We start from the raw sequence: 26,991 nt of genomic DNA, 5'->3' as shown, positions 1-26,991 counted from the left end.
TAAGGGACGTTTCCGTAAAAACAACATAGCTACTCCCCGACTCACACTCGGCCGATAACCTGAAGTGCAATCATTAATTTAGTATCTACAGGTAGGTACTAAACAATAGAAATAATGAACTACCTACCTAATAAATAGACTTAAGAATGACGTTTCCCAATGGAAGTATTAGTCTGTTCAAGAAACGGAAAACGGTGAAAAATAGAGATAATATTCCTAAAAATACGTGTGATACCTCATTAGATTCGTAATGATGTCTAGAAAAATGTATTCGAAGCGTGCGCACACAAAAAGTATCAAAAGCTATAAACAAACAAAGGGGGAAAAAAGTAGATATTTTTATTTCCCTAATATCTCAAAAAGAATTAATATTTAAGAAACCAAAATTAATATTATAAAAGAGGAGGATATTTCCAATTAAACATTCCATACTTGCAGAACTGTATCTCCATTATTTATACTTTTTATTCAACGCTGAACACAGCCCACCGCGCCTCTTATTCGGGAGACGCGCGCCGCGTGAAAAAACGATTACGTAACTTTAAATATAATTTTAAAGATATTAAATATTGATTGAAAAATTAAAAAAAAATATGGTGGATTTAAAACATGTTAACAAATGTACTACTTGTATAAATTTATCTTAAAGTTATTTTTTCAATAAGTTATGCAATTGTTAATCAACAAAATTTTCTCGAACGTCCTTCTTTATAGAAAACGAAAAAAAAATGTATAAATAACTATTCTAAAATTTTGTCGCTTTCTAGAGCCCTTCTCATATACATGCTTAATAAGATCACATTATAAAAGTTTTAATAAAGTTAATACTTTGCTTAAAATAAGTTTTAGAATAACATAGAAAATTGACGAAAAAATCGGGCAAGTGCGAGTCGGACTCGCGCACGAAGGGTTCCGTACCATATAAAAAAAAACAAAAAAAAAGCAAAAAAAAAAACGGTCACCCATCCAAGTACTGACCACTCCCGACGTTGCTTAACTTTGGTTAAAAATCACGTTTGTTGTATGGGAGCCCCATTTAAATCTTTAATTTATTCTGTTTTTAGTATTTGTTGTTATAGCGGCAACAGAAATACATCATCTGTGAAGATTTCAACTGTCTAGCTATCACGGTTCGTGAGATACAGCCTGGTGACAGACGGACGGACGGACGGACAGCGAAGTCTTAGTAATAGGGTCCCGTTTTACCCTTTGGGTACGGAACCCTAAAAACGAAAAATCAAGGTAAAATTGTAAAATATAAAACAATATTATAAACAAACTATTAATTTTTTCAGAACTTTTATAACGTGATCTTATAAAGCATGTATATGGGAAGGGCTCTAGAAAGCGAGAAAATTTTACAATAGTTATTTATACATTTTTTTTTTCGTTTTCAATAAAGAAGGAATTTCGAGAAAATTTTGTTCATTAACTATTGCCTAACTTGTTGAAAAAATAACTTTAAGATAAATGTCTACAAGTATTACATTTGTTGACATGTTTTAAAGACACCATATTTTTTTAAATTTTTTCAATGAATATTTAATACCTTTAAAATTATATTTTCTCCTCAGCAGCTCGAACAAGGGTACTTTGCTTCTTAAAAACAGTGAGCAAAATGCGATTTTGCTCACTGAGTCATTTTGTCTCACTCAGTGAGCAAAATCGCATTTTGCTCACTGATTGTGTCTCACTCAGTGAGCAAAATGCGATTTTGCTCACTGAGTGAGACAAAATGACATTCAAGTGACCTTTATAGTCATTTCAACATGCGGGGTCTAATACAAGTTCGATATACTTGGGTTCTATTATCTCTGTCCCTCTAGGTATGTTCTCACTGCTTAGGGTGAAAAATTTTGTGTACTACACGAGATCAAAGTTATTTACATCTCGTGCGCTTTTGAATCCCTTACTACGCTCAAGATTCTAAATTAGATTCACTCGCTACGCTCGTGAATCTATTATAGAATCTTTCGCTTGCACGGGACTCAAAATAAGCACTCGAAGAAATATCAAACTTTGATCTCTTGTTGTACAAATAACTATTAATGTTACGTAATCGCTTTTTCACGCCGCGGGCGTTTCCCGAAAATGAGGCGCGGAGGGCTGTGTTCAGCGTTGAATAAAAAGTATAAATAATGGAGATACAGTTCTGGAAGTATGGAATGTTTGATTGGAAATATCCTCCTCTTTTATAATGTTAATTTTGGTTTCTTAAATATTAATACTTTTGAGATATTTGGGAAATAAGAAAAATCTACTTTTTTCCCCCTTTTTTTGTTAATAGCTTTTGTAATTTTTTGTGTGCTAGTACACTCTTCGAATACATTTTTCTAGACATCATTACGAATCTAATGAGGTATCACACGTATTTTTAGGAGTATTATCTCTATTTTTCACCGTTTTCCGTTTCTCGAACAGACTATATTATCGTTTTCCTATTAGAAGTATGTAGGTATTAGGTATTGTTTACAAACCACGATCTGATTATAAATTGCTCTTGAGAAGTTAATCGAGCAATGTACAGAATGTACTTAGCCGCAGTAAAATAGCCGCAAAAAATTCACTAGTCGCAGTAAAATAGCCGCAAAAAATTCACTAAGCTGAAAAAAGCGGACCATACATAAAGTCACGTGACTAAATATTTCCTAACTTTGGCTAGGCTCCCGGCGGCCTAGCTAGCCAAGATGACAATCATTGATAGAACGCCAATCGAAATTATAATGTATGTACTTATAGAAATAGTCACGTGACTTCTCGTTGCATCTGTCACCCGGACACATTGTGGAGTGGTTTGGCCGGATACCGGATTTCGGCGTGACCACCGGCCGAAATCAAGTAACTCGTCTATTACTAGCCGACAAACCAGTCTGTCCACCTAGGTGGACGGTTAGTATTTTTTTTTTCGTAACCAACAACCTAGTTAGTTCGTTGTTAATTTTTAACAAGCTTTTATTAGGTCGACCTGTATGTAACTATGTAATAAAATCTTGCAAGTTAAATTTGATCCACTTCCCGGTTTCCGATTGAGCTGAAATTTTGCATGCATGTATAAATCGGATGACAATTTGACAATGCAATATTATGGTATCATCGAGCTGTTCTGATGATGAAGACAGGAGGTGGCCATAGGAACTCTGTGATGAAACAACGCAACCAAATTGTATTAGGCGTTTTTAGAATTGTCTCGATGAGTATTAGTTGTCTGTCGTAAGAAAAGTACAGTCAGCGATAAAAGCTTGTACCAAAAATGAAATTTTTGCCAAAAACTTATTTTTCCTTACTGTCTATCTTGATTTTTTTTCTTTACTGACTACCTAGTTAGTTTTTTTCTAAACCGAAACCCTTTCACTTAGTAATGTAATGATTAAATACTTACAAAAAACCATTAAATCGAACATAAAAAATCAGATATATAATATTTGAAAGAAATTTACAGGTAGTTTGATTATAAAATCTATATAGGTATGTACTTAACACGTTCACAGTCACATATGTATATGGGTCACCACGAACTGTCTTCACAAGTCCGTGCCCCGAACATGGGTCACTATATAGCCGTTGTTGGGTCAGGGGTCACTATGGAAGTAATTTGCTTGGACGTACGAGGAAATCGAAACAATTGGACTAGTAAATTGTCAGATCGTTTTGTATGTGGGCAGTCAATATGTTAACGAATAGTGTGTCAGGCGGTTTTTCGGTTGGTATATACCGATTACCAACCGGCAAACCAATCATAATAAATTGGTCGGCTAGTACCGTAAAATGGGGTGAGTAGGGTTCGCGGGGAGAGTTGGGTTATGAATGGGGAGAGAAGGAATGAAAGGGGGGTGAGATGGGATTTTAAAGCTACTGCTACAAAAATAATGTATTCTAATTTAAAATGGAGCTATAGTAATACTCATAATAAAAAAAAATCGATCCAACAATCTTCTGTAGGGACTACGGGGTGAGGTGGGATTTCCTGTTTATCGTCAAAGTTATGAAATGGAACTACCCAAAATAAAATAAAAACTTAAATACAAACGTCCGGAACACTTATTATATACACATTCAGTTTGCATATGTAAAAATAAAATGTTATCGAAGTTTGAATGTCAGTTTTGCACCTACTCACCCCCTTTTACGGTACTAAAAGTTCATATTACTAACCAACCAACTAGACCGATTGTTGGTTACGAAAAAAAAATACTAACCGTCCACCTAGGTGGACAGTCTGGTATGTCGGCTAGTAATAGACGAAGTTACCGTCCATCCGGTATCCGGCCGATTAGTAGGTTATTACGGTGGACATTGGATCATGTACAATCACATCCGTTTACAAACCGCCCACACAACCATTCCAGCCCTGGGTCCCTGGCGATACGACAAATGGCCGAACCAAACTAGTCGTCGGTGACTTCAACAGCCGTCATACTGCTTGGGGCTACCGTGAAACAAACTGCGACGGTGAGGCGGTTGAAGCGTGGGCTGAGGCGAACGGTCTGGCTCTTCTGCACAACCCCAAACTGCCCGGGTCTTTAAACAGCGGGCGTTGGCGACGCAGCTACAATCCTGATCTAATCTTCGTCAGCGAAAATATCAGCTCGCAGTGCTCTAAGGCTGTCTGCGCCCCAATCCCCAGGACGCAACACAGGCCTATAATGTGCCGGATTCAGGCGGTCGTGCAGCCCATCAAAGTCCCATTCCGACGGCGTTTTAACTTTGCAAAAGCCGAATGGAGTAAATACTCTGCGAATATAGACGGAATGCAACTACAACCCGTCGCCTCCAACTACGATGAGTTCATCAGGATTGTCCAGTCCGTATCGCGCCAGTAGATACCCAGAGGTTGCCGGTCAAACTACATCCCGGGTCTCAACCCAACCTCGTCAAAATTGCTGCAGTCCTACGAAGTCCAGTTCAGGAACGACCCCTTCTCTGCTGATACTATACAAACGGGCACAGAGCTAATGGATGAGCTGGCTAAGTCTCGCAGAGAAAAGGGGGCAGAGAGCGTTTCCAATATCAACCTGACACACAATAGCAAAAAGTCCTGGTCCACTCTTCACAAGGTCACTGGCGAAGCACCCGCGGCCACGCGCCCGGGCCTGATCACGGCCGACCAGATTGCAAGCCAACTTCTGCTGAACGGTAAGCCACCTCACCGCATACCTAGGCCCCCTTCCACCGCGGCTCTTCAGGATAACGCCAACCGCAGCCTGAGCAGACCATTCCAAACTCCAAACTATATGAACTCCAAACTGCCATAAAAAACCTGAAAAGCGGAAAGGCGTCTGGCATGGACGACCTCACAGTGGAACAAATTAAGCACTTCGGACCTGTGGCGACTTCCTGGCTTCTGGCTCTCTTCAACGATTGTCTGGTCGGTCGCTCAGCATACCTAAAGTGTGGCGCAAATCAAAAATAGTAGCGCTGATAAAACCTGGGAAGCCTCCCGATGATGGTAAAAGCTACCGCCCTATCTCCTTACTGTGCCACACTTACAAGCTGTTTGAGCGTCTTCGTCTCAACCGGCTGACACAAGCAGTGGATCCTCTTCTTATCAACGAGCAAGCAGGATTCCGCCCCGGCAAGTCGTGTACGGGTCAGACACTAAAACTGACGCAGCACATTGAGGACGGCTTTGAGCTTGGTATGGTCACTGGTGTGGCGTTCGTCGATCTATCTGCAGCCTACGACACTGTGAACATCAAGATCTTGCTGTCAAAAGTTGCCAACGTCACTCGAGATGGAGGCTTCGTTCGTGTACTTGTTGAGCTGCTACGGAACCGCTGTTTTCAAGTCCACCTCCATACGGGGAAGAGCCGATGGCGACGCCAAAAGAATGGCCTCCCGCAAGGCAGCGTGTTGGCGCCAACCCTTTTCAACCTATACACGAACGACCAGCCAAGCCCACCGGGGACTCAACGTTTCATCTACGCAGACGATCTAGCCCTCGCAGCTCAGTGTCGCTCCATCGAAGACGTGGAAGGGACTCTGTCTGGGGCATTGGAGCAACTCGGTAGTTACTATAGGGCTAACTGCCTCCGGCCAAACCCAAGCAAAACACAAACATGTGCGTTTCACTTGCGTAACCATCACGCAAACAGACCCCTTCGCGTAGAGTGGGATGGTGCGACACTTGAACATTGCCCCCACCCGCGATATCTGGGAATAACGCTGGATAGAGCGCTAACCTACAGGGCGCACTGTTTTAACACACGTATGAAAGTTAGTGCACGGAACAACCTACTGCGTAGGCTAATTTCAACGAGCTGAGGCCCCGCATGCCCGCATCACTGCTCGGAGCTGGATCTGAGGGACGCGACAGCCAGGGCTCTCAACACCGCTGCCTACTGGGCATCCATCGTATAAAAAAAGGAACCTCGACACGAAAAGAAGAAAGAAGTAGGTCATTATTCTGTATCCGGCCGGCTGTTAAAATAACGGCCGGATAGGCCGGATACTGGATAGTAACCGAATATCCGGTGCAGCTAAACGTTTTTTCTTTTCGTTTGGAATTTGTCGATGTATGTAGGTATGATTGTCATTTTGTCTAGTGATCCGGTCAAGTTGTGTTCTAATATATGGGGAAGACAAACAAATTATAGCCAGCATTCAATGAATGTAGTACAGGGTGTCCGGTGGCAGATTTCTAGTTTCAAAGTCAATTTACAATATGTTGCGGATTTTCTTTTCAATATGTCTCAGTGGTCAGTATCTCAGCGTGCTTACGCAATTGAAGCATATTTTAAAGCCAACGATTCGCTAGTTTTTGCACTGAAAATTTTGTTCACATTTCAATATTCGTCGAGTAAGTGATGGGCCGAGTGTTAATTTGATTCAGTCATGGGTGCAAAGGTTTCGCAAAACTTCTTCGGTCCAGAATATCCCAAGGCCAAGCCCCAGCCGGTACACTCGGACGCCGGAAAACATATTGAGTGTGCAGCGGAGTTTGGAAGAAAGTCCACGAAGCCCATTTTTTTGAGAATTCCAGACGCCAAGCAGGTTACTGTCAATAGTGAACTCTAGACAAATGATTGGATTACTTTTTGCCAAATTTGCTAGCACATCCATCTTACTTGTCACACACCTGGTTTCAGCAAGATGGTGCTACGCCCCAAACTGCCGGAGTGTCCATGAATATGCATCGCGAAAACTTCCCTAGAAAATGTATATGCCGTTTTGGTGATATCACGTGGCCACCACGATCGCCCGATTTGACCCCTAAGGATTTTTTCTATGGGTACCCCCATAAAAAGCAGAGTTTATAATAACAACCCACGGTCTATAGCTGATTTAAAAGAAAATATCACCAATGAAATCCGCAACATTTCGCCGGCTATGCTGCAGCGTGTAGTGTTAAACGCGAGGCTCCACTTCGAAGAACGCGTACGTGTTCACGGAGCTCATTTAGAGGATATAATTTTTAAGTAACTAAATCTGCATTTGTGCTCTTTTCTAAAAGATGTACGAGTAAATACATTTTCTACCTTTAGCCGTTGTTTTTTTATTTCATATTAAAAACATAAATCTGCCACCGGACACCCTGTATGATACCTTTGGGTATGGTGCTTTACGCACTCTAGTGTCCCATCACCTCACCCTGACGCAACCCCCCTTTTTAGCATGAAATATGTCCCGGTTGACGGTTTTTTAATCGCTTTTTCACGCCGCGCGCGTTTCCCGAAAATGAGGCGCGGAGGGTTGTGTTCAGCGTTGAATAGTATAAATAATGGAGATACAGTTCTGCAAGTATGAAATATTTTATTGGAAATATCCTCCTCTTTTTTAATATTAATTTTCGTTTTTTAAATATTAATACTATTTGAGATATTGGGGAAATAAAAAATATCTTCTTTTTCCCCCCTTGTTTTGTTTATAACTTTTGATATTTTTTGTGTGCTAATACACGCTTCGAATACATTTTTCTAGGCATCATGACGAATCTAATGAGGTATCACACGTATTTTTAGGAGTAGTATCTCTATTTTTCACCGTTTTGAGTTTCTCGAGTAGACTACCAGTGCCGCAGTATCGTCACAGTTACACGATGTAACGTTTATGGGGGAGACTACGTCCCTATGTTGGTAGGGGAAGTAAACAACGTACTACCAACTCGTTAACAAAAAAAATAATTTATTTAAAAAAACTAAGTTTTAAATAGGGTCGTGGGTGGTCAAGGCCCGTCTAGATTTACGCCCGAGATCCGGTACTGCCCTGGCTGGTCGAGGGTCCGCAGCAGGTGGGTGACACTCGTCAGCACTGAAGAGGAGCAGGGGCGACGGCGGGCGAACGGCTATGGCTCCAACCCTGCCGTCGGGATGGTGGTGAAGGTGCGCTGTTGCTAGGTCGGCCGACGGCGATTTAAAAAATAGAACGACGCACCCTGTGGATTTCCAGAACGTCTTAGTAAGGTGTTCCTGCTCGCTCTGCTTTTGTGAACACCCTGTGATGATGATGATGATGGGACCATGGGAAAGCCGGTGCACCAAGCAGAAAGCGTGTTTGTGTTCACAAGCAGAGCGGAGTTACAAAAGCGAAGGAAAAGCACAGAGCAAAGAAGGAAAGAAGAACAAAGAAGTGAATTTAAATAAGTAGGAGGGTACGCACACATACTTACTCGTACCCGCCACTACGAGAACAAAGGAAATTGCAGTATCATTCTACATGGCAGTTAGCAACAAGTGAAATGTATGATTTAAAAATGAATTACGCTAATTACGGAGCTAATAACAAAGGAGCTAGTCTATCACTAAAGTTAAGCTACTTATTCTAATGAAACGATCAACACTTTGCACTTACCAATACGTGGGTGCGGGAATCGTTTTTATGCGAAAACGTCGCTGAACGAATTTATAATTAAAATAAGGTGTCCGCGCACACCCGAATTAAAATAAAAGAGATTAAAAATCGTACGGCGCGCGAGACGACACGGAGGCTCCGTGTGCGCGGCGGTACGTGCGTATGCAACGGTGGCTGGCGCGGACCGAGCGGCCCGCGGACAGCGGCGGAGGGGCATGCGCCCGCGCAACCGGCTTCTAGATCTTTCCATGACGTCAATCAATGGACCGGCCGCGAGTACAGTCAGTACGAATAAAATGTGAACGCCCGGGAATACATGCAATACCTAATATAATTTGATTATAACTATTCATCATAATATTTATTTAGTCTTACTTTACTATAGTAAAGTAGGATAAGACAATTCTTGTAAATATAAAATTGATTAATAAAATTGTATAAATAAATAGTTAATTGATAAAATAATAAAAATATTAATTGATTAAGATTAAAATGTAAAATAATAATTCATGCAGTAATAATTTAAAATCGATTATAAATAAGTTAATTCATTAAAATTATATTAGTTTAAGATGTAAAAATAAAATGATTAAAGCTTATAATTAAAACATGTACGTGCAACGTTACATTACCCCCTCGCGCCGGAAAAGGATTTTGTTCCTCAGAATAAAATCCGCGCAATATACGTTTGCGTATTTGCATTTATTCTTTCAAACTATCTATCATTCATCACGCAAACATAAAAAAAACATTAGTATCTAGTTTTAACTGCAGATGCTAATGCGCCCAGACTTTTGCAGGTAACCAGTTATCGTTCAACCGGAAACCAATACAAATACAATTTATGCACTGAAATAGGTGTTAATAGCACGATTTGGGAATGAATGTAACAATTTGTTCATGTAAAATATTATTTATTAAACCCTGATAATTTTAAATCTTTTATATGCCAAGTCCCCAAATTCTTGCCAGACATGTCCTCCAAAACATAAACCAAAGGCGACTTCTTTTCAAGAATACGACACTGTATAAACTTCGGAGCAAGTTTTTTACTGAAGTACTTATCTTTGTCACTTAAAACATAAGCACGTTTCATTACTATATCTCCTACATTAAATTCAACATGTTTACGACGTAGATTATAATGAGCGGTATTCTTTGCATGAGCTTGATATAACTTTGCCTGTACATTATCAAATATTTCAGACATGCAACCTAGATTTTCGGCGTAAATGTCACGTGGTAAAAACATTAAGTCCCTACCGAGGTCATTATCCACGTAATGCGTACCACAAGTCACAAGGTCTCTGGCATATACAAGGAACGAAGGAGTGTAACCTGTCACTTCATTTGCAGAGTTATTTATGGCAAACTGTACTTTTGGTATAAACAAATCCCAAGTCCTATGATCTTCATTTACAAAAGTTGATAAACAAGTGACAATTGTGCGATTCTGACGTTCGACGGGATTAACCTGCGGTGTGTATCTAGGCGTGTAGAATACATTGGGTACATTATATTTTTTAAATAAATCTACGGTCATGCCGCTAGTAAATTGAGTGCCGTTGTCGAGAAAAATCGTTTGAGGAACCCCATGAACTAAAAAGAGTTGGTCCTCTATAATTTTGGTGATTATAGTTGAAGTGGCATTGCGAATAGGGAATATTAGGCAAAATTTTGAAAAACAACAAGTTATGACCAGGATATATTGGTTTTGTTTTCGAGTGATAGGCAGAGGGCCCATAAGGTCAATCGAAACCATTTGAAAGGGTCGACAACATTGTTTGGGGCGACCCATTTCACCAAGCACCTGATGGTTTTGATGTTTATACTGTAAACACTTAGTACACGAGCCTACAAATTTAACGACGTCGTTATGCATCCCTGGCCAGAAGTATCTCAACGCCAATCGACGATACGTTTTAAAGATACCTAGATGTCCAGCCATGGGTTCAGAATGGTTTTGCTCCAAAACATCGTGACGAAATTCGTTTGGGACAACCTCCTTCCAAGAGAACTCGGAGGTATGCTCATGTTTGTTTTTACACAATCTATACAAAGAATCGTTTTTAATGGAAAAATTTGGAAAATTTTGAGGTTTTGTTAAGCAAGAGTTATAAATATTTTTATACCATGCATCTGACGTATTAAGGTAAGAATTAGACAAATCGATAGCGCTAACAGGGACAGCTCTGGAAAGAGCGTCGGGAATCACGTTATCCACGCCTCGACGATGTTTGAGCTCGAAGTTAAAACACGACAAACGCACTCCCCAGCGAGCCAGACGACCAGTAGGGTTACTTAGAGAAAGGAACCACTTTAAGGCACTGTGGTCTGTAAAGACAGTGAACGGCTGTCCATTCTCCAAATAACACCTCCAATGCTCAAGAGCTATAATTACTGCGAGTGTTTCACGCTCCGTTATGCTGTAATTACGTTCAGCCGGTGTCAACGATTTGCTCATGTAAGCTACCGGGTGCTCCTTACCGTCAATAGTTTGAGTCAGCATGCCTCCTACGCCATAGTTGCTCGCATCTGTGTGTACCTCGAACGGCTTGTTGTAATCAGGGCAAGACAACACTGGAGCTGAAACTAAGCATTCTTTCAGCTTGCTAAAGGCTGCATCGGCTTCAGGAGTCCACTTGAAAGGCGGTCTACCTTTCCTGGTGGATGTCAGCTGGTTAAGAGGACCCGCTATTGTACTAAACTGTGGCACAAACCTACGGTACCAGGTGGCAGTTCCTAAAAATTTCTTTATGTCCTTGACACTAGTAGGTGTCGGATAGTTTAAGATGGCTTCTACCTTACCTGGGTCCGTGCGAAGACCTTGGCTATCAACAACGTATCCTAAGTATTTAAGTTGACTTCTAAAGAATTGACACTTTTCCAAGTTTACTGTCAGGTTTGCTTGGCGAAGTTTATCTAATACCCGCAGAAGAAGTGACACATGAGAATTAAAGTCCTCGGAAACTATAATTATGTCATCTAAGTAGGCAAAGACTTTTAAGTCAAATTCTCTGAAGAGAAGATCAACTAAACGTTGTTGTGTTGCTGGCGCATTTGTGAGGCCAAATGCGGTTCTTTTAAAACGGAATGTACCACGACCAGGAACATAGAACGCAGTTTTGTCCCTATCCTCGACAGCAATCGGAATTTGCCAAAAGGCCTTGGACAAATCGATACTCGTAAGGTAACGAGCGTCACGCAGGTTGTCCAATATTTCCGTTACATAAGGTAAATTATACGCATCCTTTCGAGTAACAGAATTCAGCTTGCGACTGTCGAGGCAGAAACGAGGCTGACCATTCTTCTTCGTGACGAGTAGTACAGGTGAAGACCAGGCACTTTCGCAGGGCTCGATAACGTCGAGACTAAGCATTTCGTCGACCTGTTCGACGAGAATCCGTTGTTTCTCAGGCGACATACGATAATATCGTTGCCGGATCGGCTGAGCATCCCCAGTATCTAGACGGTGTTCAATGAGACTGGTCTTACCTAAACCCTTGCGCTCGGCAGAAATATCCTCGAACTGTGCAATGATGTTGTCAGCAATGGACTTCTCCGAAACGCTTAAATGATCATAACCATGAATAAATGTAGGATTTTCTGGCTTTGGTTCCTCTTGTACTACTGACACATTACGAAAAGTAATACTACTTAAGTTAGGAAGAATATTAAATTTACGCCAAAAATCTACGCCTAATATAAAATCCGTGTTTACATCTGGTACTATATGAGCGGTAATAAAACGGAACTTATCTTGAAAATGTACAGGCAAGTTAATGTAACCCCGGCTCTGCATAATACGATTGCCAGCCCCTTTGGCTGTAATGAGTTGATCTGTATGAATAGGTAAACCTTGAAGTGCTTGATGAGCCTCACTTTTTAATACAGTTATAGCAGCACCAGAATCGAGTAAACCTGTCATATTAACACCATTAACCTGTACCGTTGCATAAGGTCGATTATCAATACTGGGATCATCATTCAGAATTGCGTCGATGTTATACTGAACTGAAAAAAATCTCAATAGTTTTCAGCCATTTGCCCCAATCTACAGGATCAAAATTATTAACCAGATGGTTGGCACAATTCTGTCTATTTAGTTTTTTGAGGTAGAAGGTTTATCCCTTTTGCAAGTAGGGCAATCTGGGGACCTGACACCTTTATGACCACACTTAAAACAATAAATTTCGTCTTTATTAGCTGGGCATTGACGCAAGTTGTGGCTATTATTGCGACATCTAGGGCAATACAAGGTTTTGGTAGAGGGTGTAGATGTAACTGCATGTACCTGTTTCGTATTGTTGTTAAATTTATTAAAATTATTGTTGTTAGTATAAGATTTATTATTGTGATTAGAATTAAATTGATTGTATTGTTTATTATTGTTATTAGTAAAAGACCTATTATTATTTTGATTAGAATTATATTGATTAAATTGTTTATTATTGTTATTCCTGTATGTGAAATTCTTGTTGTTATTATTGTTATTATTTTTGTTATAACTATTACCAGTATAGGCAAACTCAGGCGCCAAGGTGTCAGCTGTCCGTCTGGGTGGTTCGCGAAAGTCGGCAAGACGTGCCTGGATACTTTCGTAGTTACGACAGTGATTACGTAACGTATCTATGTCAGTAATCGCGGCTGCTGACGCTAAAGTACTGGCATAGCAAGGCCTGATGTTATGGAGGAGGATCTCTAATTTCTCGTCCTCCGGTAAAGGTTTAGAGAGACGTGAGAATAACCCGGCCATGATTGATAGGTACACGGTAATGTTCTCGGATTCACCCTGCGTGCGTGACCGAATCTCATTACCGAGCCTATAATCATAGTCCTTCTGACCAAAATCTTGTTTAAGCAACGTGGCGAGTTCAACCCAGCTGGACACTTGACCCTTAATATTTCGGTACCAGTGTAGTGCATCACCAGTAAAAATCTCTGTGGCATAGGACAAAAGTTTTGAATCCGAAATAGACCTAGCCTCACAAAATTCCGTTATGCGTACCACGAAGGCACGGACGCAAGACTTGCCATCAAACTTGATTTTGCAAAGCTCATTGTGACTACCACGGTCGCATGTGACGTTTACGTTTATCGGTGCAGTGCTAACAACAGGTTCGGCGTTCGGGGCAGGCAAAACGGACGCGGCAGCCGTGTCCTTGAAGGAATTAAATCTAGCTGTAAGAGCTCGATACTCCTGGTCGCAAACGTCGAACATGGGCTTGGTCGTTTCATCATACACTATACGGTTGAGACGGTGATGTAAGTGATTTAAAAGGTTTTGTGTGCGAAGCAAAACGTTCCTATCCGGTCGAGAATCTAAATGCGACTGAACTTTCGCGAGAGCATCACTAACGCCTTTTAAATCGGAAGCGACAGAGAAATTACTTTCCAAAATATCCTCGGAAGGAAACAAAGGCCCTAATTTCGAAATTTGTTTCCGCAAGTCCTGGACGGTGGAACCCGGTGTCTCACCACGAATGCTAACCTCATACTCCAACTCCGGCTTTTGGAGCGACAAAAATTTCACGGGAAATTCCATTTTATTAAAATTTAAATAAAAAAATAATAATTTAATTAATAACAATAACGTGCAAAAATGGCAACCGTGGAAAGTGTTGAACGCTTGGTTTTAACTAACACTACTCCGCCTGTTACAATAATAAACTACGTAACGTTTTGGTTGGCAAAAAAAAAAAAATCAAGCAAAAATCAAAAAAATAAAATAGACAAGCACAAAAATAAAAACAGAAAAAGCATAAAATTATCGCAACTAGTGTGTACCACAAAACTACAAAATAAAATATTGCACAAAAAAAAAAAATATTCATAAAATATTTGACTGACTGTACTAGTCTACACTGCACTAGTACAGGATGATATAAAATTCTGAATAAATTAAGACACACAAAATGAATTATATTATTATAAAATATAAAAATTACAATTTGATTAATAAATAATTAAAATTATTATTATTAACGGGGTACACCCTAGTTACATGCAACCAAAAAAAAACAACGTTTCACAAAAATAAAAAAACAACAAACACACATAATTCTGCGGGGCAAATCTAGACCAGACCACGTTTAAGGGCGCCAATGTGACGTTAATGGGGAGAGTACGTCCCTTGTTGGTAGGGGAAGTAAATAAGAACTACCAACTCGTTAGCAAAAATAAATTATTTATTTTAAAAAAACTAAGTTTTAAATAGGGTCGTGGGTGGTCAAGGCCCGTCTAGATTTACGCCCGAGATCCGGTACTGCCCTGGCTGGTCGAGGGCCCGCAGCAGGTGGGTGACACTCGTCAGCACTGAAGAGGAGCAGGGGCGACGGCGGGCGAACGGCTATGGCTCCAACCCTGCCGTCGAGATGGTGGTGAAGGTGCGCTGTTGCTAGGTCGGCCGACGGCGATTTAAAAAATAGAACGACGCACCCTGTGGATTTCCAGAACGTCTTAGTAAGGTGTTCCTGCTCGCTCTGCTTTTGTGAACACCCTGTGATGATGATGATGATGGGACCATGGGAAAGCCGGTGCACCAAGCAGAAAGCGTGTTTGTGTTCACAAGCAGAGCGGAGTTACAAAAGCGAAGGAAAAGCACAGAGCAAAGAAGGAAAGAAGAACAAAGAAGTGAATTTAAATAAGTAGGAGGGTACGCACACATACTTACTCGTACCCGCCACTACGAGAACAAAGGAAATTGCAGTATCATTCTACATGGCAGTTAGCAACAAGTGAAATGTATGATTTAAAAATGAATTACGCTAATTACGGAGCTAATAACAAAGGAGCTAGTCTATCACTAAAGTTAAGCTACTTATTCTAATGAAACGATCAACACTTTGCACTTACCAATACGTGGGTGCGGGAATCGTTTTTATGCGAAAACGTCGCTGAACGAATTTATAATTAAAATAAGGTGTCCGCGCACACCCGAATTAAAATAAAAGAGATTAAAAATCGTACGGCGCGCGAGACGACACGGAGGCTCCGTGTGCGCGGCGGTACGTGCGTATGCAACGGTGGCTGGCGCGGACCGAGCGGCCCGCGGACAGCGGCGGAGGGGCATGCGCCCGCGCAACCGGCTTCTAGATCTTTCCATGACGTCAATCAATGGACCGGCCGCGAGTACAGTCAGTACGAATAAAATGTGAACGCCCGGGAATACATGCAATACCTAATATAATTTGATTATAACTATTCATCATAATATTTATTTAGTCTTACTTTACTATAGTAAAGTAGGATAAGACAATTCTTGTAAATATAAAATTGATTAATAAAATTGTATAAATAAATAGTTAATTGATAAAATAATAAAAATATTAATTGATTAAGATTAAAATGTAAAATAATAATTCATGCAGTAATAATTTAAAATCGATTATAAATAAGTTAATTCATTAAAATTATATTAGTTTAAGATGTAAAAATAAAATGATTAAAGCTTATAATTAAAACATGTACGTGCAACGTTACAACGATATCATCGATTCACTTGTTTTTTGCGTTGTTTAATTGTTTGAAGATAAACTACTCTGTACCTACTCGTAGTCGTTACAACTGTATTCTGCTTACACAGATTCTAATTAGCCTCGTGCGACATATTAGTCGACAAAAGAGCAATTATCTGTCAATAAAACTGCAAATTACTTACATAGTTGGGTGATTCTTAAATTGTGTCCATATTTTTTTTTTCATAAACGTTTTTATTTTTCACATATTATTACATAGGTATATCAAAAGTAGATACTTAAAGCAATTTTTTGATTCATATGGTCAAGCTTAATACCCTCAGGAAAGGTAAATAAAATGAGTACATAAACACGGTTGTGACAAAGTGTCCCTCAGTCGTGACATTTCGGCATTTTGGTGGCCAACTCGGCTATTTTGATTTATATAGTTATTTTCACATAGCCTAAGTCACTCCTATGACTACGACAAACCTAATGACAGCTCAGACGTTGAAATCCGTCAAACTATAAAGGCTGTAGAGCGTGACAAAGAATTCGATACACATCATACATACATACAAGCGAAAAACATTTTTTTGCTTTGGCAGTCGGGCAATAATAGCAAATGATCTGTAGCTAATAAAAATGCATTTCTGAAGAGTGCATGAGCCTCTAAATTAATCAAACGAATTAAGAATGACACGACCACGTGTCTATATGTCACGAACGTGGACTCAAAAGTCCGTGGCGTTGACAGATTTTTGAGGCCACGGTCGTAATAATTTGGAACATGTTCGATATTACATAAACATTTCCTTTGATTTTGCAAATGTTAAATAATTAGCTTAATCTACAATGTATGAGGTATATCTTATGTTACAAACAATAACGTGAAACTGCAACTTACTTTTAAAACTCTAACACGGCGGTGACGCGTTAAGGTTGACCGTTTTTTCAAATGAACACAATAAATGATTTTCGACAAAACTTCTCCCTTCAGCCATTTGCAAACCTGACAACAACACAGTGTTGATGTTCTAAAAAAACTTCAATAAGGCTGCCAGTAGTAAAGATAATTTTCTACCGAGTACCGCATGTTTATATTACCACACGCGGCGGTGACACGAAAACTGATCACAAAATGTATGTTGTTTAAAATTATATAAAGTCGTTATATATCCATACAATTTTTAAACAGTGTTGTAGAACAGGGATTAGTGTTTTATATTTGATATAAATTAATGCAAAATCACTTCATAATTTAAAAAAAATTATAATATCACAAAATCCGGGGAAGTCACACAACACGGTCCGTGACATTTCGCACTTGTAATTTTTTTAAAATATGTTTTAATACTCTTAGGACAATACATTTAGGTTGACCTAAAACTAGAGGTAAATTGCTAAGTATATTGATATAGAGTTTACTTATTTTCTTAAAAATATATGCCATTCTTACATGTAACATAAAAAAGCATAAGAATAAGAATTACCCAGTTCCTTGTTGCCGTTGAACAGGTTCTTGAACTGGAAGGTGGTCTTCTCTATCTGGTACTTGTAGTTCGGGGTGACTAGCTTCAAGTGTTCCCCGTTCTTGCCCTTTACTGGAGTCAATTTGCTGCTTATTTCTACTTCAGTGTTATCTGTAGGAGGAATAAACAATTACATTAGATAACATCAGTAAAAAAATTGATTAAAAAAATTAATTAAATTGGTGGATCGTTTCACCTATGAATTAGGGCTTGCAATATCGGATGGTTTCCAATTCCGGAACTGATTTTCGATATTGGATTCCAATTCCGGAATTCCGGAACTGGTTCCGGAATTAGGGTTTGTCATAATTTTATGAGATTTTTTCGCAAAAAACAACAAAAAATGAATGATACTTTACGTTTATTAAAGTTAGTAGGTATTTTTTAAGATAAATTTAATTTGAAGTACTTTTACTTTCACCTCTTATTTTACCACCTTATTAAAATAGTTACTTTTATTCACTTCTATGATACGCGGTATTTATTTGGGGAGACCGTAGTTGCTAGCAAATCATTCGATGCATAATTTTTTAAATAGTTAAATTTAACAGCTTCCTACTCTTCCTAACCTATTAGTAGGTAGAGTGGTGTTGTTTAAGAAGTTGAAGGTCTAAGTTGGGTTTTTCCTTCCTAGTTCCTAATTATGATTCAGAATATCATATATTATGTGCTTCTACAGTATCGATAGAGAAAACCTCTTTCTCTCTGAATCGAAGATAAAAAGTACAAATATTTTTAAATTTCAATTCTAAAAATTCGCTTATTTAGGTTTCAGACTATTCTGACTATTCTAAGCAAGTAAATCGCTTTGCTTTATTATTCCAACTGCAAACGGAAAAATAAAATATATACTATAGTTCATTATATCATAACGACAAAAAACAACAGTATAGTGTAGTTTCTTAACAATTTTCAATAATAAACGTATTAAAACCTAAAAAAAGTACTTAAATCCAATTCCGGAATTTTCGATATTCAGTGGTATCAATTCCGGAATTGTAATATCGGAAAATATGTCCGTGATTCCGGAATTTCGAAATGGAGTCCGGTTTCCGGAATGCAAGCCCTACTATGAATTCATTCTTCATTTTGGTTCACTTAGGGCGATTGTGCACTACAATGAATTTTACTCTCCGGCAGTCCGAGTTTTTACGGTCCGATATGGCACGCCATTAAATGTATATAGTAGCTTGTGCACTAGACGTAATTTTACCGTCCGACATTTTACTTTTCCCCATTCCGGACAGTTTTTTTCCGGTCCGAGATGACAGCTGTGAAAAACGTGTTTATGCTTAATATGCACTGCGTCTGGAATTAGTATTTTTCATGACATGGCCGGGCGGGGGCGGGCTAGGGGGGGGGGGGGGGGGGGCTGGTGTTTCATGCCACTGCGCGGCCTGCGAGTGAAAAGACGGACAACATCCGTTTTTTTCATGCCACTGCATATCGGACCATGAAAACTCGGACTGCCGGACAGTAAAATTCATTGTAGTGCACAATCGCCCATGATTGGCTTTGTGCACTTGTCTGTCTTTTTACTCTCAGGTGCGGCGCAGTGGCATGAAACACACACCCCGCTAGCCCGCCCCCGCCCGGCTAAGTCATGAATAATACTAATTCCAGACGCAGTGCTCAAGCATGTTGTTGTTGTTGTTGTTGTTGTTGTCTGTCCTAGGGCACCCCGGATGTGCATAGGGCCTCCACAAGATCCTTCCACGCCTTCCTGTCTAGAGCAACCGTCTTGGCCTCGTTCCAGCTCAGTCCTACGGCTGTCAGCTCGTTCTCTACGCTGCGCCTCCAGGTGTGTACAGGGCGTTTGCGGGCTCGCTTCCCGCCCTGAGGCCGCCACTCGAACGCGATACTGGCGTTGTTCGTATCCCCTCTTCGCAGGGTATGACCGATCCATCTCCACTTCCGCAGCGCTACTTCTTAGTGCTCAAGCATAAACAGAGTAATGTACCGACTATTGATTTGGCCGACTAGCCGACTAGCCGACTAATCGGCGTTCGAATGGCCGATTAGTCGGCCGACTAGTCGGCTAGTCGGCCAGATCATTAGTTTCGTATAAGTTCAGGTGAAAAACAATAGTTTTGCTCCTTTGATTGCGCTATTCATCATAACATCTGGGAGACCGAGCTTTGCTCGGAAAACATATAAAATCTCAAAAATGCGCGTTTTTCCAGAGATAAGACCTAGCTAGATCGATTTATTGCCCCCGAAAACCCCCATGTAGCAAATTTCATCGAAATCGTTAGAGCCGTTTTCGAGATACCCGAAATATATATATATATATATAAATAAATATATGTACATATAAATAAACAAGAATTGCTCGTTTAAGGGTATTAGATTAGCTTGGCTAGAAGGTGTTCTTTACAGATTCAAAGACCTATCACAAGAATCCTCGTTCAATTTCTCTATTTCTTTTATTTTGCGATCCTGAGCAGACCGCCAGTAGGTACAGCTTGCAAGTAGGAGGTATAGTGTAGTAAATAAAGGTAGTGGTACCCCGCAGTAATTCCTCAGCCAGAAAAAACTTTACAGTATGACAAAGTATCAATAAATAAAAAGTATTGTATAAATTTCCAAAGAATAATAATAATAGAATTAAAGTAAATACCTAAAGTCTTAAATCGTTAATATCTTTTTACGAAAAAATGCTCCGTCAAACTTTCTTCACCGGACATATTCATGTAACGTATTGCAACAAAATATGAAATATCAAAAAAAATATCCGAGCAGAAATACCAATATTAATAAAATATAATATTTTGGCGTGTCTTGGACTGGAAAATTTCTCTGTCTAATTTTTTCACTGGAATGCCATTTTATTGCAGTTTTATACCTACAAAATGAAAATCTAAAAAAATTACCATGTAACTATACTATTTTCAGAAATTGCCTTTTTACTCGCTGTGGATAATTTCTCTATCCATTTTATTTATTGAAATAAGTTCACAGTTGTCTTTCTATTCAGCTATAAAAACATCAAAAAAATAACGAGCGTATTAAAAACTAAACATATCAGGAGCAGTGTGTAGGGAGCGGGGTGTACAAGGGATGATATTTCTTTTGGATATTTTGTATTTAAGTGTATACGTGACTACTTAGTACATATTTAAAAAGAAATCACGCTGAGAAATTTTCCACTCTCAGTTTTTAATAGTTCTAAAATACATAAATTAGGGTATGCATTTTTTTTTGGATTTTCTTACCCACTACGCCAAATTATATTCTAAGATCATATAAGAAGAAAAAAATGACAGAGCAATTGTCCGATGAAAATGAGCGACAAAAAAAGGAATTATCATAAAAAAAATATTCTCATATTTGACAAAAGTTTTAGATTTTTTCTAGTATTACATACTGATACAAATAACTTATTTGGTAAAATCATTTTGGACAGAGGAATTACTCAGTTCAATATATAAACAGATTTGTATTTTTACGTATAAATACCTAACTTAGGAGTGTTTTTTTTTGGATTTTTATATGTTAGTTTCGGCTCATACTATACAATAACCAAGCAAAATTTCATCGACTGAGAAATTAATGCATGGGTCTCCATACAACAACTTGCTTCATTTACTACACTAGTATTTCCAAGGCTCTATTTTCCGTACGTAGTCAGCAGTTAAGAGCCTATTCCCTGTGGTCAGCGTCTTTACGAGCAACGTGCCCTGTCTAAGTCTCTAAATTTTGCAATAAAATTAATATGAAGTTCCCCATGGCTCCACCTATAAAAAAAAACTGAATAGTAATAAAATTATTTAACTTGCCCATGAAACTACACGAGAATCAGTTGAGATTGACCTATAGAGGAAAACACCAACCCACCAACATACAATAACGATCAAACGGTCAAATATATGCAAAAAAAGTTACGTATGCACTTTAAATAAGTATTTTAGTAAAATAGGCATAAAACATATGGTAAATACTGACTGATGATTTCTTTTTTTCTGTTTTTCTTTCACTAATAAAGTGCCGACTAATCGGCCATTTTTGCCGACTAGTCGCCGACTAATCGCCGACTACAAATGTGGCCGGATAGTCGGCTTTCCCGACTAGTCGGTACATCCCTATAAACACGTTTTTCATAGCTGTCATCTCGGACCGGAAAAAAACTGTCCCGAATGGGGAAAAGTTTAATGTCGGACGGTAAAATTACGTCTAGTGCACAAGCTACTATATACATTTAATGGTGTGCCATATCGGACCGTAAAAACTCGGACTGCCGGACAGTAAAATTCATTGTAGTGCACAATCGCTCTCTGAATTTAGACGGCGCGCGAGCCCGCATGCGATTTTAGTTACCTACATTGCGGACCATTGAGGTTACATCAACTCAGCCGACCGATCAAATAACGCAATGTAATGAAACTCGCACTGTCTAAAGTGTTCAGACGTGTCACATTTAGTGAAAAATGCAAAATGAAACACGAAAATAAATACAAAATGAACAGTCATATATTAATTTTAGCAAATTATATTCTTACCGGCTAAAATCAAGCAATCTCCATCTCCCTTTATCGGCAGCACTAGGATGCGGCCATCGATGTTGTATACGCCTGAGACACTCATATTGGCAACAAATTTCAGGGTGAAACTCTCGTCTTTTAAGTTTACTCTGAAACAAATACAATATTCAATTTACTCGATCACGCATGAACCGCAATTTCTTAATAAAAAGCAACAGATTTTTATTAAGTATTAAGTTCTTCCCGGGTGATAACTCGTAAAGTGGTTTATTAAGAACTACGCTAACATCAGCTGCCGCACCGTTGGAAGATTAAGGAAAAAAAAATACATTTCCTCCCAGTTACGGCTTACGCTAGGTAAGGTAAATGTACGCTCCACCGAACGCTTAAGACCAGAAAGCACGTTTCTTTTTTTAATTAGCTCTGGTATTTTCATACGCATATGTTCACTACTATAATAGAAACACAGGTAAATTTGTCCTCATTTAAACATACCTATAAATTACTGAAATGATTGCACGTATATTAAAAACATTTTTAAAGTAATTTTTTCCGGTTTCCTTGATTGTACCATTTACCGAACTAATAAACGTGATTTGCACATTATACCGATTAGGGAGCGCGCATTACCGAACTAGGAAATATTTGTATGAAAATATGGTGTTGAATGGTGCTCAAACTTTAGTAGTTCACTATTAAAACCCTGCTATACTTCGTTTTTTAGCATTAGAAAGATGGTAAACGTGTCTTTTTTAAAATAACATGCATCAAATATAGAGACAACAATATAAATCCTGTATACGATCGTTTACATTATTTTGCTTTAACAAGTACTAATAGTAACTAATTTTTAAGTTAATTATTTATTTGTTTTATGTGGGTTGGTTAGCTGAGAAGGATTTTAACTGCGCTAGATTTATGATTCCAGACAATATTGATGTATTTAGGTTAGTTATAAATAAAAGATTTAGTTCAAGTTAAAACTGAAGTAACATTTATTCATAAAGTTTAAAAGAAATTGAGCATTTATACTCTTCATTATCAAATTATATCACAAATCTTCATATTATTAGTTTATATTATTAGTTTGAGAAGCGCTGGCATTGAAATGAGGGTCACAAAAAATAAACATATAAATATAGACCTAACCGTTATCGTAATAAGGATGATATTCTAATGAACATCAAATAGAAACATGGCCAACGCAAACATGAGTTCGGTAGTAGAGACCATGGGTACCATTCACCGAACATGGAAAATATGTGGAACCTATTTCGCGAACAGGTTTTGAAAATAGTATTTAAATCGTAATCAATATGGTATAACTACAAATATATTATTAAATTTAATACTTGAATCTATTACAAAACCGTACATGTATAAAATTCTGGCTAATACTGACGTAAAATATCTAAAATTATTGTTTGATAACAGTCTTGCCAAAAACCTTATTTTGATGCCAAAAAGTCGTAAAACATGAACATTTCTAACGCAGTTTTATAATAATCTATATAGGTTTTTGTTGTTCGGCAATTGCTCATAAAATTACAAATACATTAATTTATTTGTGAAATTACGTAGTTAATCTAAATAGTTCGTAATCCACCACTAGAAAAATAATTTCAAAAACATACGCTTTCCCTGATTCCGGACGCTGTTCGATAATACCTTCCAATCAAATTGTTGGTATACTCATCACCGAACTCACATTAAGCTTAATTTCTAATAATATAACTGCACTATATTAATTAAATTTACTAAAATACACAAACTAATTAGGTAATCACACTGTAAAACCATACTTTGAAACACAGAAATAATTTTAAAAGGTTTTATGACCTTAACAAATATACGCAACTTGTTAACGATTTCTTTAAGGTTGCCCATACAAAGTGACAATCGGCAGCGATGATCCGTTTCGATCAGTTGCCACGTCCCAACTGCGGCACAAATTGGCCGACTCTGGGGCATAATGGAAGGGATAGGTATTTAGCTCGTGGAAAAAAAATACGCAACTAAATATCAGCTGTAGGTAATCGACTTATAGCCTAAAATAGAAGAAATTCGGTGATACGGACGGATTTTGAGCGTTCGGTGGAGCGTACATTTACCTTATATTAAAAAAAAGTCTACTGACTAAAACGGTATTTATTTTATTTAATATTAAACTTTATAGCAAATAAATTTATTTATTTTATTTATATGAGCCTAGACTTTAAATTAAACCCAACCAAAAGTGTCATAGGGACATCATTCCCTACATAAATAGTTTTTATCAGTTATATACCTATATGTACAGGTAGTTTTTATCAGTTATATACCTATAAGTTACTCCATGGTTTCCATGTAGTTTAAGCCTACTGGATCACTTACCTTACAGATCGTCGTACACGAGTTACTCATTAATGCTTACTTAATAACGTAACAACAATATTGCAGAGCAATTATTTGCATACAATGAGTATATGTATACTGGAGTGGAGCATCTACGTCGATACCTGTATGATTGACTGGTTGCTCATTGTTTGTGAATCATGTGGAATCGATAGTTTGCGCAACCACAAATAAGGATAAGAAGACAAACAGTCAACTATTATTCATGATTTATCATTCTAAGATCTTTAATTTTTGCGGTTACGTATATCATTCAAGCATGCGCTACACTGCATATAATAAGTATGGCAAGAAAATAAACAAAAAAACTGCTGTAATAGAAAGTAAATGATTTCTATCCGTTCACCACGAACGCTGTAAAGAAAAAAATCCGAAACGTCAGAAAATATTTTAAATTCATTACAAGCAATTTAATACGTTAAATTGTATATATTTCATGAATAACTAACGAAAACTGAAATCAATGTTCAGTTTGCTGCACCTATTTAATTAACAGTATCCCTACTTTGCTCCTTATACGCTTTGTATAATAAACTATATATTTTTTTAAACGTAATAAGTTTAGCTTTACGATTGTATTTTTTGTTTTCAGACACTTTAAAAATTTCATTGTCAATTTATCCGTAAATGAAATATGACATGCCCTAATAGGCATAGTTTTAGAGAAATGTTGCTCCAAGTGAAGCGCCGCAGCGTCGAACTTTCCCCCTTCCCCCCCGCTATATGAGAGGTGGCTCTCGACGGCTCCCGGTCTGTACCTATCTGCTCAAGACCAGCTAACAATCAACTGTGCCAAGTTTCAGCGCATAGTCTCAAAGTGCAAGGTCCCCATACAACGGTGTGCACTAACAAACCAGCTAGTAGTACCTAAACCATTTTTTTAATGAGTGGGTTGGGGTACCTGTATCAAAGTATCTGTTATACATAGAAAAATATCCTTACTTGAGATCTGTTACATGGACGGTGCTAAGACCATGCATCTGTGCCTTTCTCAAGGACAGCTTCAGCCCGTTGCCGTCTATGATGATGTCGTCCAGGCTGATGGGGTCTATGGAAGGCACGCCCAGCTCCGGGATGCCCTTGGTGAACTGCGGCAGGGACAGCACCACCTGCTGCTTCACGCACGCCGCGAACTCGGGGTCGTTGTAGCTGCATTGTTTGATGTACGACGCTGGAATCAAAGATGGCCGTTAAGTCTTCTTTTTTTCTCAATAATATTTCTAGTTTAAGATGAAAGGGGACGAAACACGTGATCGCTTCTCCATAGAAATCTAGTCCCCGTTTTCCTCTCTGGACCTGATTATTGGCCTTCTTTTATGTACTTCCTAAAACTGAAGTGTCGGGCGCCCCGGCCCGGACTCGGACCGCTCCTTTAATATGACTTAGTTATATTTAAGGGTGTTGTTATCCAGAATACCAATACCAATAAATAAAAAAATAAAAACTCTATTTTTTTTATATCAAAGTATACTTGAGTTATGGTCGCAGCTCAAGTGGCTTGCCGTAATGCTTATAGCATTAGATTAGCATTAATAATCACGTCGACGTAAAAAAGTAATATGATTATATCCGATAATAATAATACATCCTAAGCGTTTGCAATTACGAAATTACGTGCTATTATTGTTAGACTAAATTGAATAAGATACTTATCATAATATTTTAATTGCTTATATACCTATGATAAGTATGAAGCAAAAAATAAGACAATTAAATAACAAACCAGATTTTTCGTAAAATAAGAGTAATATTATAATAGAATAAACTAACTTACGCGAACAATTTGCATCTTAAACTGTAAATTAGTATTCCAGTGGTGGCAGATATTTTTGGCGCGTCGTTTGATCCACCACCATTGCTGCTGACTGGGCAGTCAGCTGTTTCATTTCTGGACTAGTAAGCTCTAAGTATTTTTGTTATGGTCTGACCAAAATATTAAATAAAAAATACTCAAATATGAGCAGGGCGCGCGGGATTATAGATGACATACAAAAACAAAATTGTAATTAAGTCGGTTAATACCTAACAACAAAGTAGAGTTTTAACTACTCGTAATATTGGAGAACATAATTCAAAGCTTAGCGAAAGATACAAGCAATGAATTCTTCAAAAATCCTAAAGTGAGTATACATCATCAAAAAAAAATATAGGTAGGTACCTACAACATAATTAATCAGCGTCGACATTTAAGGATGCGATATTACAAAAATATCAATTTTATCGATTTATTATATTATTAATCTCTCTGATAACTTGATTGGCAAGCAATCACTGGATTACCTAAACACTTTTTTAGGTAGCATGAAATCCTCCAAGCAGTGGGAAATAAAGTAGGTATAC

The 26,991-nt window shown here is 38.4% G+C and overlaps 1 protein-coding gene and 1 long non-coding RNA gene across 2 annotated transcripts in view; both read right to left on the bottom strand.

The window, feature by feature from the left end:
• The window catches only part of LOC134789411 (uncharacterized), a 550,672-nt gene that overhangs the window by 141,402 nt on the left and 382,279 nt on the right, over positions 1 to 26,991 (bottom strand). The gene's annotated exons all lie outside the window — the stretch shown is intronic.
• Positions 1 to 26,991, bottom strand: part of LOC134806881 (circadian clock-controlled protein daywake-like) — a 44,469-nt gene that overhangs the window by 9,969 nt on the left and 7,509 nt on the right. Inside the window, exons 2-4 of the mRNA XM_063780298.1 lie at positions 25,594 to 25,822; positions 22,276 to 22,406; positions 17,738 to 17,887 (exon numbers count right to left, since the gene is read on the bottom strand). Coding sequence (XP_063636368.1) covers positions 17,738 to 17,887; positions 22,276 to 22,406; positions 25,594 to 25,822 — 510 coding nt within the window. The remainder of the gene's footprint in view (positions 1 to 17,737; positions 17,888 to 22,275; positions 22,407 to 25,593; positions 25,823 to 26,991) is intronic.

Source organism: Cydia splendana, chromosome 3 (assembly GCF_910591565.1).
Source record: "Cydia splendana chromosome 3, ilCydSple1.2, whole genome shotgun sequence".
In the NCBI taxonomy this organism is placed as follows: Eukaryota; Metazoa; Arthropoda; class Insecta; order Lepidoptera; family Tortricidae; genus Cydia; species Cydia splendana.
Note: the sequence above shows the minus strand (reverse complement) of the source record. Positions and strands in the feature narration are given on the sequence as shown.